At 51.2% G+C, this 12,520-nt stretch overlaps 1 protein-coding gene across 1 annotated transcript in view; it reads left to right on the top strand.

The window, feature by feature from the left end:
* The window catches only part of DYNAP (dynactin associated protein), a 19,158-nt gene extending 9,514 nt beyond the window's left edge, over positions 1-9,644 (top strand). Inside the window, exon 9 of the mRNA XM_009323118.1 lies at positions 9,605-9,644. Within this exon, the coding sequence (XP_009321393.1) occupies positions 9,605-9,644 (40 nt within the window). The remainder of the gene's footprint in view (positions 1-9,604) is intronic.
* Positions 9,645-12,520: the final 2,876 nt, after the last annotated feature.

Raw genomic sequence — 12,520 nt, 5'->3', positions numbered from 1 at the left:
CCGATGCCCAGCCAGTCCCCGAGCAGCGGCCCCCCTGGCCAGCTTCCCTCAGTTTATGTACTGAGCATGACGTCCCATGGTATGGAATGTCCCTTTGGCCAGTTTGGGGTCAGCTGTCCTGGCTGTGCCCCCTCCCAGCTTCTTGTGCACCTCCAGCCTTCTCAGTCGGTAGAGCACGGGAAGCTGAAAAGTCCTTGGCCAGTGTAAGCACTACCTGGCAACAACTAAAACATCGGTGTGTTATCAACTTTGTTGTCCTAAATCCCAAACACAGCACTGTACCAGCTACTAGGAAGGAAATTAACTCTATCCCTGCTGAAACCAGGACAAAGGGGTGGAAACCTGGCTTATTGTTATGTTATTAAGTGCTTCCAGGTGTTAGGAGAGAAACAGGCGGGTTTCTCAGGTGCCGGGAGTCAATCAGCCCAAGGCTCTGGTTTAAAACAATTCAGCTGGGAAAAGGAAGGTTTAAATGCTGGGTTCTCAGTTGAGATGCTCCTTCGGAGACCCGGAGGCACCCACCAGGTAGGGGTGCTGCTCTTCTTGGCAGATGGGAAAAGGCAGCTCGCTGAGGAACAGGGAAGTGGGTTTTGTTCTGCTGTTGTCCTGTTCCTTTGCTGTGCTGGAAGAACAGACCGAAAGCCGGGGCCTCTTGTCCTCCGCCCTCCTGAGCCCTGCGGTCCCGCGGCACGGCGTTCAGAAGTTGCTTACAGGCCCCCACCAAATATTTTGGTGCCTGGTTTCAGCCAGTGTTCTCAGTTGTGTGCCCCTAGGGCTGGGTCTGACCTGTGACCTGCTGTGGGAGAGGTTTGGTTTATCTCTTGTGTCTCTCTTTTTTTTTGGCATGCTGCTTTTATTCCATGTTGTATTTGACTGCAAGCTTCTCTTTAAAACCTATCTTGATAGCGTCGGGTCCTTCACCCAGGTGGATGCCGTTATTACCAGTGTAGAGCAGGACAGTGACTGTCAGTAAAAGGGGGTGATCAGGTTGATTATAAAAGAAACACCAAAAAGTGTTAAAAGCCTGGAATTTCTAATTTCCATTTTGCCAGCTGATCTTTGTGAGTCCCCAGATCCTGGGAGGCCACAGAAGGGTGCGATTAGCGTGTGCTACGTAAGCAAACCAGGGGAAATGTTTCTATAGTACATGTCATCAATCTATTTAGCTCTACTAACTACTTCGTTAAGACTCGCAGGCAGTGGGGTTCAGGTACCAGCGCTTCTGTGGGTGTGTTTCTAGGGCCCTGAGAGAAATTTGGTTGTCCAGCAGTCTGTTCCTTTGTGGGTATAAAGATCTTAGTCCACCTGCTTTACTCCGTGCCGGTCTGCTTAAAACCCCGTACGCTGCGCGTAGGGTGACTGCACGCTGGAGAACCTCTTGGAAGGGCCGTGAAGTGAGATGCGTGGCTGTCATTTATCACTTGCCTTGTGTGTCCACATCAATCGGGTTAACAGCCTGCAAAACGCACTTCCCGAAAGCGGTTACTGCCCCGTCAGCTGCTCCAGCCATGCCCTTGTGCTTCAAAAGCAGGCTTGCGTTTGTGAACGCTTTATTTGTGTTTGGTTTTTACTAAATAGCTAGCATGTTTTTTCAGACTTTACACTTTTTTTTTAGTTAAGTTTTTGTCTACTAATTGCAGACTGATCCTCCAGCCGAGTGAAGTGCATTTTGCTTAGCTGTAAGCGTGTGTCCAGGTGGACTGACTTCAGCATCCATTTTACAGATGTGCTGGTTTTAACTCTCCTTTAACTTTTACTAATACTGATAACTCAGCTGTTCTCACCATAGCTTCTTTAGGTGTCAGTCAGCCTTTGGGCTGGCCTCAAATCTGTCTTCAGCTGACCGCAGTGGGATTTTAATAGTGTCGAATCGTGTTTCTTGTCCCACCCCCTGGATTCAGAATCCAAGCAAATGATCAGAGCACAAGTGCCAGGTCCCCGGTTTGTCTTAAGCTGCCTAAACCAGTGAACTTTTGTTAATGCTGAGCCCAGAACCTTCTCTAAAGACCTGATAAAGACCCTCTGATTTAGTCCTGCCTCCAGGGCCTGAAACTCCTGCTCGTACCATATTTGAAATGTAAGAGTAAGATGTGTTGGTAGGTGCCGGGAGCTACTGAGATACGAGGTTATAAGGTAGCTCTGTCTGACGGAATATGTGGTTGTTGCTGTATGTTGCACAGCTCTGGACCGCTGTCAGCCCTATAACTCTTGGTATTATTCCAGACCATTAATGTTACAGCTTTGCAAATAATCTTTGGCCCATAAGAGCAATATGTTCAGGGAGTGATGAAATATACTCTCCTCTCTTGCTTTCCCTTTGATTAGCAAATTAACTAGATCCCCCCTGTACTACAGGCCCAAGACAAAAGGAGCAAGACGTAGTGAGGGCTGGTCCCTAAAAAGATGAGACTTGCCTCTGAAGTCTCCTTTCTCTTTTCCAAGCCTTTTTCCTGTTTACACAGAGGACAATTGGTCAGATTTTGTTTAAAGAGATTTTCTAGTCATGAAGTTCTTGAATTGACGTGGGAGAGATGGGCTTGAGATGCATCCGACCATCTGTGCCGAACTCTGCCCAAAGAGATGAGCTCGGCCCTGAAGAACAAAAAGGTGGAAAGCGATAGGAATCGCAGAAGTTCACAAGACCTGATACGGGGAGCTTCTCGCATTCGCTTCTGCCTTCCTCTTTCTTTTAACTCTAACTCGTGTTTGTTTAAGGGAATTTATGTCAACAGAAAGAAATACAAGCAAATTGAGAGAATTCTGCTCGGTCTTTTAGTTTCGGTTCCTACCTTCGATTTGTGGTGCTGCTTGATCGCCTACCCATCAGGAGACGTTCTGCATGCCCGGAGCAATGGTCGGGAGCTGCGAGGGCACCCCGTGACGGGGGGCTGGAGACGTGCTCGCCGCAGACACGAAACACAACGGCCTTGCTGCAAGCGCAGGCTAGCTAGCTTGGGATCTCAAATGCAGATGTGCAATGCACGGCTGTCTCCTAAATTCACCTGCATTGCAAGACCAAAACCCAGGGAGGACCCTCATTTTGGTCACTGGGAGAACGGGAGCGTGGCAGCTCTGGCTTTCTCGGGATATTCCTGCAGTACAACAGGGTGATTCACCCGAAACCAGAGGTGCTCTTCAATCCAATAAGTCCATCCCTGGGTATGTTCTGAAAATAACAGGTAAAACATTGATTGACACGGCAGTACCTAAAGAATAAAGGCTGTGTTGCATCCCCTGAGAAATATGAATTGTGGCAGATGTAGTTTCTAAGGTAAGAAATGTCATAGGTCTATTCAGTGGAATGGACCTCAGCATCTTTGGGTAATTATAATCAGAAGCGGTAATAAAATGCGTGGGACACGTACGATACCAAATTAATTCACGAAATGCCTTGTGTGACTATTAGCAGTGCACAGCTACCTCACGGGTTTGCACTACCCATTCAAGAGAAGTGTGTGATGTTTTCCAGTGGGTGAAATCAGCCTGATGTTGAGGAAGCAACAAGAGGTTAGAAATTTTAAAAGCCATTTAAAGCATCTTTTCAGCCAAATCTGGAGATTCAAGCAGCCCACCAGCCCTGTGCATGTCGGTGAAACTTGTTCAGAGTAAATTGTCTTGCGACTCATTTAAGTGACAAACCCTGACGGGATCACCCGCTGCGAGCCCGAAGCAATCCTGGGGGAGAGTGAAGCTTTCAATCTGCTCGGAGGTGACAAAGCCGGTTCCCTGGCTCAGGGGATGATTGGTGTTGGGGTCACCCAGGAGAAACTTGAGGCTGATTCGCGTCCGTATTTGGGGGCTGTCTACTGTCCTTTGCGTGGCGAGCACAACCCAGCACACCTGCGCTCCTTCCCTGTGTCCCCAAATGCAACCCCTTCGTCAAACTCTTTCATCTGATGCTCGCTCGTTGCCTGTGATGGCCCGTCTTCGGTCAAGCGTGCGCCAGCCCTGGGTTTGGGTGGATGCTACCTGTGGCCCGCCCCGTTCCCCTCCCTGCAGAGGTTGCGATGCTCCATGCAGCCTCCCCCGAGGTGACAGCTGTCCCCGACGTGTCTGGGGGCATTTGCTGAGCCAGCACCCGGCCATCACGGGGATGGGGCTCATGGGCTTCCTCGGGCAGCCGAAGTCCTGATGGACCATCGGTTTTGGTCGGTTTGTCATCTGGGCTGCCCCCAACTGCCCCTTTTAGGGAAATCCCCTTCCCTGCCCCATCTCCGTGCCAAGCCATCCCCAGAGGTGGCCAATGCCACGCTAAGCAGTTTTTATAACAGAGGATGAATAGAGTTTCTGTAACCAGCTGCCATAAACCAAAGGGTTCATGTAACCCATAAAATGCTCTGCGGTGTTTTTTTGCTTGGGAGGGTTTACCCTTTCCCAGGCCTGGCACCGCGTGTTGTCCTTCAAGGCGCACATTTTACAGCCTGGCAAGGCTTTACTCCCGGTGGAGTTTGACCAGTTTCCTCATACAGAAAATTATTTGTCAAAATTTGATGATGGTGAGAGGTTAGCACAGGACTATTTGGAGGCTTTTAAGCTCCTTGAATCCACCAATGGTTCATGGCTCGGTGCCACGGCTCGCTGCCTGCACGGAGCGCTCCTTTCCAGTCGTGCAAGAGCTCCGTGAGGCTTACGGGTTGCATCTGCTTGGGTTAGCAGAGCTGCTGAACGGGGAGATGCGACTTCTTCAGCCAGCGCGCGGTCTGGAAAGCTGCTCGGGAAGGGTATCTCGGCCCCAGGGGCTGTTCCCACCAGGGCTTGAGGAACCTCCCGAAACCCCCGTGTTGCTGCTCTCAGCGGGGACCAGTGCTGGCAGCATGACGCAATGGAGGCAAAGTGTAGGAACACGTTGCAACGTGGCTAAAACAAAGCCCAAAGCAACAACCCCCCACACACCCCAGCTAATAAAAAAAACCCTAGATCTTTTGAAACTTTTTTCCTAATTCTTAAAGAAGTATCAGAGTTCACATGTATTCGTGCAGCTGTGCTGTAGACCCCTTTTTTGTTTGTTTTCTGATGTTTAACAGATAAATAGTCTCATCTTACTAATATCGCCATTATAATGAGTAACCCGCGCTGGTCTTCTGCACAGTGCTGGTCGTCTGAGCCTGCCTCACGTTCTATGAACGTGCACGCACACGAGCATCTCCTACAACGTTTTCTGTTGAGATCCCACCAGCTAAAAAGCCATGACAGAGCTTGGTAGGACCTCAAGAGGTCTCAATGCAGGACGATTTAATAATTAAGCCCAACCCGTACATCTCGGTCCTGTACCTTCCTTCACACAACAAGGAGCCGTTATGGCCTGGGTGAGTTTTATAGATCCCAAAGGACAAATGGAAGTTTCCTGCATTTTATTGTGTGTTCTGATCACGGCCAGGTTAGAAATGTTGAGAAATCTTTATCTTTCTCTAGCAGTGCAAACACAGCCAAATGGAAAATCCAGCCCATGCCCCCACCCCAGACAACCTGCGCGGTAATGAGTCATCTCAGAAGCTGAAGGATCTTTTGAAGGCAAGCCAAAGTTTGTTGGATCTGAGTTAGTTTTTGATGGCTGCATAGCTGGAAATAGCTTACCTTGTTTTATAGAACAATACTGCTAATTATAGGGGTGGCATCCCTTTATAGTCCAGGGTTATCCGTTCCCCCAGCCGGGGACTTCCCAGCACCCTCAAAGGTACCTGCCAAGTCCTTTGTGGGTTTATGGGCTGTCGTTAGCCCAGGCAAACAGGACGCGTTCAAGGTGAGCACAGACAGCGCATGGCAGCGCCGCCGGCCATCTCCCGCCGCTCCACGGAGGAGACGGCTTTCCATGGATGGATCAACGCAGGTGGCTTTTAGGGTAGCGATGTCTGTGGGCTGCGGGGACCCTCTGTTTGAAGGGTGCCAAAATACACGCTGAAACGAAAAGAACACCTTTCCGTTAAATCGCCTGCCCCAAAGGAGTCGGGGATTGCTGCTTATTTCCCTCTTCAGTCAGGTGGGAATGCAACAAATCGAGCGGCAGCAGGGATATGGGCAAATATGGGATATTGTAATCAGATAGACAAACTGGGCTTTTTTGCGAAGACGCTGAGTGTTTTTCAGTGCGTTCATTTCAGAAATAATACAGGACGTGACAAATGATAAAGTGACTGTGCTTTATGGGCGCGCAGGAGACGGGAGCATCACCGGGGAGGTACTGAGTGCAGACGGACACGTGTGGCGTGCCAGGGAGCTCCTGCAGCCCCTCGCGGTTTGTCCCCCTGTGTCCCTGCACTGTCCCAAATGGTGTTTCTCAGGAGTGCCAGATGTTCATAAACTCATCCTCCTTTTCACTAAAGTTTATCAACCGGCAGATGTTGTTTATTCTGCCAAAAGTCATCAGCCAAACCTAAATTTCTTTCCAGCTTGCTCGGCTGTGCTGACCTAGGCTTATCACAGCGGGCACCCTGCTGAAACCCTCTGAAATGGAGTGCTTATATATTATATCTGTATACACACAGATATAATAGAAATTATAAATATATATATATAAAAAAATCCAGCAGCTTTTAGTAGTTCAGAAATGTGCTGTAGTTGAAAGTTTATGGATGGGAAGAGGGTGTTCAAGTCTTCTTCCACCGAACGAACCTTGCGGTGAAGCTCTGTTAAAGAAGATGGACTTTCGATGCAGCGCCTGCCCGCAAGCTGGTAACGATCTCCTTAGTGCGCAAACAGTGAGTTTATTTTCCCCTGCAGGAATAGGCGGCAGTGCACAAGCAGAGCTGTTTGTCCAGGCCAGCGGCAGCGGCGGGGGGGGGGGCAGAGACCTGCTGGAGGTTTAAACGGAGACACGAGGCTTTACTTCTGCACATGCAGAGTTTGCTGCTGCGGCTGTCCTGCCACCGCCGCTCCTGTCCTCTGCCTGAAGCCTTGTACACGTGTGTGACACCCTGTGACGATGTGCGTGACCCCCGCTCTCCCAACCCAAGGGGGGGTCTGGACCCTGCACAACGGTTCATGCTCCGCAAATTCACCTCCTCCCATGGCTTACAATAACCTCTTTGGGTGTCTTATAATTGCACCAGTGCTTGCCAGTCCCCCTCCCTGCAGCTTTAGATTGCACTTTATTTCTTTACTGATTTTGCACTTTTCTGGCTCACTGGACAGTCGCCTCTGTTTGCTGGCAGCCGGCAGGTGATTGGTACGCCGCGAAAAAGAAAAGTTAACTTGCCACGGTACGGGAAAAACAAAGGGCGTCCCCCAAAGCAGCTCTGGACGGAGGTCACCCCACGTGGGAGATGGTGGGAGATCCCACAGTGACGGTGAGGTCACCCCACGTGGGAGATGGTGGGAGATCCCACAGTGACGGTGAGGTCCATCCCTCTGAGAAACTTGTTTTCCTCTCACTGACTTTAATTACAAAGAATAACATCTCTGTCGGGCGCAAGGCAGCACCAGTGTGTGCTGCCGGGCCGGGCGAGGGAGGAGGTTGTTTACTGCTCCTTTTCCTTTTCCCAAAGCTCGGACTCCAGGTTTCATACAATGCTACTCCTGCGTTTTGGGAACACAATGATGTGTCTATACCGGTGCCAGAGAACGTCATGAGAAAAATACCAAACACCCTATAATAAGGTATTCTAAATATAATAAAAGCTCAAGGAAAGGAGTCGTTTCTGCTCCCTGCCCCTGTGAGATGACTAGGAGGTGCCACAGTGGGATCGGAGAGGCACGATGGAGTTGGAAAAAATGCAGCATGTCTTTATGGGAAAGAATTACACCATAAAGCACTGGAAAGCCGGAGGGAAAGCCCTGCCTTGCTCCTGCTCCTCTCCCGGGCTGGCTGGGCTGCGAGCTGGAGGCAGAGCTGTGGATGCCATCTGCCGGGCTGCAGCCACAGGCGTGTGCTGGCAGTGCGATGGTCTGGGAGCGGTCCCTAAGAAGAAGGTAATTTAGGATAAAAAGCGAGAAATTTCGACTGAGAATGGAACTTTTCCCTTTGGAAATGTCACATCTGTATCTCATGGATGCGCAGCTTCGCTGTCCCCATCTCGTTTTACCTCCTGCTTCAGGCAGGGGCTGCGCTGCTGTCCCGGGGACACCCAGAGCACCTCGTGGTTCAGAGGTTTGACTGAAGAGGTTACGATGCCGAGGAAGAGCAGCTACTTTTATTTGCGAATACAGTTTGCAACCAGACAGGGGTGTAAGCGCTTCCCCGGAGCCCTCTGCGCAGGTCCTGCCTCCGGAGGGGGGAGCATCAGTCCGTGTCAGCTCTCCTCTGGTATCGGATACCTGTATGATGCATTTTAACTAGCGTACCAGCAGTGTTTGCATTTTGAAGTAGGGATCTGAATATCCCCAATCTGCCCTACCGGTGTTATTGGAGCCACAGGTTACTGCCACGGGCGGGTCAGATTATTTTGCAAGTAACGGAGCGCACTGGGGTTGTGCCTTAAAAGTAACTCTGGGCTGCAGCAGTCTGATGCCGAGGTAGGCATGGTACCGGCGGGGCCAGGGAGAGTCGGAACCCCCCTGGGGCCAGAGAGCCAATTCTCATTAAATTCAGTGGGAGTCTTCATCAATGGAGGCTGGATCAGGCCAGGAGAAAGCAGTAGCGCTGGGGAAGATAGTGTTTTTCATTCCCACCGAGAGGGTGCTTGCAGCATCTGAGCTCTCTTTGTGCTTTAAGTACCTCTAGCAGCCGCCACCAGAGCAGGCAGCATCCTCTGTTAGGAGGCTGCATCCCGAACCGGCCTCTGTACACAGGACTGATGTGGTTTGGGTTTGTTTCGTTGGATAATCTTGCATTTTAAAGGGCAGGTCACCCCAAACCGAAGGCAGGCTGAGGGGTGAGGGCTCACCAGACCCCCCACCCCTCGCCAGATGTCCTGTGCCCGTCTGTGCCCCCCCCACGTTTCCTGTGCGGGGAATGATGGCCCCTCGCCCGATTTTCAGCCCGTTAGTCACAAACCCCTCATTTCGCCCTGGAACATCTCTGTCCCCTAAATCTGTCACTGCCCCTTGTAGCCGTAATCGAGCAGTCGCTGGGAGTGCGGCTTCACAAAAGACATAATTGGGCAAAAAAAACCAGGCTGGCTTTTAGCAGGGAACACTGCGATGCTTTCATTTATTTGGGCTTGACTACTGAGGGCCTTGTTTAAGTTTACCGTCTGATTTTCTTTTTTTCCCTTCTCTATTTATTCTTCACTACTTCTCCCTGCCCTCAGCTCTGTCCCCTACCTGAGCCCGCTCTTCTCCACCCCCTGTGTGTGATCTTGCATCTCCATCACTTGATTCATCAGATCCTTTGGGAAATGCCTCCCAACACTGATTTTTCCTCTTCTGTTCCTACATCCGTCACCTTTTGCTCTTCCCTGAGGGTGACCGAGCTGCCTGGCAGGGGCTGAGCCGGTGGCGGCATCGCTCGGCGTAATCTGAGCAGCTCGGGAAGCGAAGAGCCGTTCATTAGGATGTAGCGGTCTCGGTGGTACCCACCCACCGAGGAGGCTCAGTCTGCAAAGTGCCTGATACGCCTCAGGGCTGCGGGAGGGGCAATATTAATAGCACCCGCTCATCATTTTTAGCTGAGGCTTATATAGAAAGCGCGTCCATGATTCACGTGCTCCAGCTCTGGGACCCTTTGCAGGTCTCGGCGGCTGCGGCAGGAGCTGGCAAACGGGCGTTAGCCCACAGCACCTCAAAAAAGGGGGCAGCCCTCTTCTGAAACCCTCCCCGGGGGTGCTTCTGAAACCACCCCCGGGCCCCAGACAGCAGTGACAACCGCACAGCCCCGCTGTCTCAAATCTCTCCCCGAGCACCTGCCGTCCCATCCCTGTGCGTCGGGGTGATGCCATTTCGCGATGGCGTTTTCACCTCTGCTTTACTCCCCGCTTAAACCATGGCGCTGCGGTTATAAAGCAAAGAGAAAAGCGAGATGGGCAACAGAAGGCAGAAAGGTTTGAAGCGGCGTGCCGTCGCGCAGCGGCGGCGCAAACCCCGCTTCCCTGGGGACAGCGGTCCAGAGAAAAGCTGGGCAGCTGGTGGCAAAGCGGAGGAGCGGAGGGAAAGCTCCTTCCCTAAGGGAAAGCACGGGCAGGCGCTCATCATCCCAGAGTCATTTACTGCCATTAAAACCCGGGGACCGGCAGAGTATCAGCTGAAGAGACTTTGCTGAAGACCTTGTTGGGTGGATTAATTCAGCCTGTGGCTCGTACCTTGGCGTCCGCTGAAGTAGCCGTGACCCCCTCAGGAGCGAGATTCAGGTTTGCATCCAGAGTGTGTCCACTGCAGAGCAGAAGTCAGAAAACCCAAATGAGAGGGGAGGGAGAGAGACCGCGCTCGGCCCCGCGGCCATCCCACGTTCAGAACCTAATGCAAGAAATGTCGGTTCGCTCTGGAGCCAGCTCAACCCCTTCAGCTCGCACCAGTGCACGAGAAATGTGGATTTTTGTGGATTTTTGACCTTTGACTGCTTAACTGGCAGCATCACTAGGAGGGCTTACCCGTGTGCGCGTACAGGAGGTTTGCAAGAGTTTTCTGCATTTCAGGGGGCTCCCGGGGTGGCGAAACAAATGCCCCAAACCCCGATTTGACTCTTTTCTGTTACCAATAGCCGTCCCAGCCTGCAGCAGGAAGGATGAGTCAGCGGCAGGAACGCCCTGGTTTGCAATAGCACAGCAATGCGATAAAAACCTTGATGCAGACGCTGACCCTATGAGCAGACACCGTTGACATGCCACAATTAAAATGGACATTAAAATTAGCTTGTCTCTTCAGCAGGCAAGTTAAAAGTTTGGGATTTTGATTCACTTTGGATCAAAGAGAAAATGTTGGAATAGTAAATTTCTTCCCAGAAATACTTTATTTTCCAGAATATTATTGTTATCGTTATGAGGTCTGTTGGTTTTCTGTACTGTTGTTACTCAGAAAAGAAATCAAGCCTCTGCGGCTGAGGGAGGTCGTACAAGGAGATAGAGCCTGGCTCTCCACGTACCCATTAATTGGACCACTTCAATTCGACAGCCTTCAGCTCAAGCCCATTGTAAAAACCACCTAGAAAACTTGTAGACGTGACCTACATTTTCTGAGAGTGAGTTTGCTGCAGATAAAAACCAATTTTCTGCCTGCCAAAAGTGACCTTACAGTATTTTATTCTTTACTGACGCATCAGTTTCTCGGGCAGGATTTTTCTTTGTGGCTTTTCTCCCCCTGGATTATAAAGGCACTGAAATATTTTGGATTTAAACTTAGTTGCCACCTCATGTCCCTGCGTACCCGGGCAGTGCTGTCGAGAGGACATGGTTTAGTGATGAGGAGATGATTTAGCGATACAGAGGTCCTGGCCCTGGCCCCTGCTCCGTCCTAAACTGGCTTAATGGAGATTTGGTGCCACCACACCGAGGGGATGGGATGCGTTCCCGGGTGCCAAACCTCAATAATCTGGTCTATATCCCTCCTCCTTTCAGGCTGATCTGTCCACGCAAGATAAAATTCAAGTGAAGTGGAAATGTAGCTACAAGCTTGGGCGTAGCGCTCGCAGTGTCATTCTGTCTGGGGGATGGATGAGCCTTCACAAACCAGGGACCACAGGAAAGTCGGCTGGAAGGAATAATGATAACGTGGTGTTTCCCTGCCTTTTGCAGCTGCTTTTGAATTATTTTCAGGTATTTAAAGCGTCGTTTGGACAAAATGTTGTTCAGAGCAGGGGCTGTTTGTCAAGTCTGAGTCCTTTCACCATCCCACAGATTTGTTGCTGCTTCCTAAAGAGACTGCTGAAATGTTTTCAACAGGAGAACAATAAATACCAGCAATAGTGGGGTTTCCGATGCAAATGCCCAGCGAACACTGAGTTTCAAACACCGTGTACAAAATCATTGAGGTTTTGAGGTTTTTCCCCCCCGGGAGCAGTGTGGGAAACGAGGCGGAGCTGAGCACAGTGCCCACCGCTTGCGAGGGACGGGAGGCCCCAGCTCCGGGCACACGCTGTGCGCCTCCAGGAGCGCGCGAGGCCGTGCACGACCACGCAGGATTTGTCCCAATGCGGTGACGTTGCCTCGGCCTGATGGGGGTCCTGCTGGCAAGGAGACAGAGGTATCTCTCCAGTGACGAACTGCTGCAAGTTTTCATTGCTGATCGATCGATCCAGTTAGTTTCCACCGGACACCATCAGCTTTCTGCTTTTGTTCAGCTTAAAAGCATTCGAAAGAAAGCGAAGATGGGTGATTAACGCCGAGCTCGGTCAGCGAGCTCCCAGGAGCAGGGTCCCGGGGGACCCCGGGACAAAGCTTTGCACCGTCTTTATTAAAAATACAGAAATACCTTTGGGAGAAAGGTCTGCCCAGCGGCGTGCAGGGGGAGGCTTCACGCTTGCTTAAAATAAAGTTTGTCTGTATTTTGCTTCATGCCCCCAGCCCAAAATGGAGAGGAATGTCTCCGAGGACGGGGCTGGGAAGCGGGAGATGTCCCAGGTGTGTTCACCGGGTCTGGCTCAGGTGCTGGCCCTTTGCTGTCGCAGCCTTTCTCCATATGCAGCCCGTGGAGGGGCATGAATCCCCGCCGCGGC

This window comes from Pygoscelis adeliae, unplaced genomic scaffold (assembly GCF_000699105.1).
Source record: "Pygoscelis adeliae isolate BGI_AS28 unplaced genomic scaffold, ASM69910v1 Scaffold174, whole genome shotgun sequence".
NCBI lineage: Eukaryota > Metazoa > Chordata > Aves > Sphenisciformes > Spheniscidae > Pygoscelis > Pygoscelis adeliae.
The sequence above is the reverse complement of the archived record's forward strand: the minus strand, read 5'-3'. Positions and strand labels throughout refer to the sequence as shown.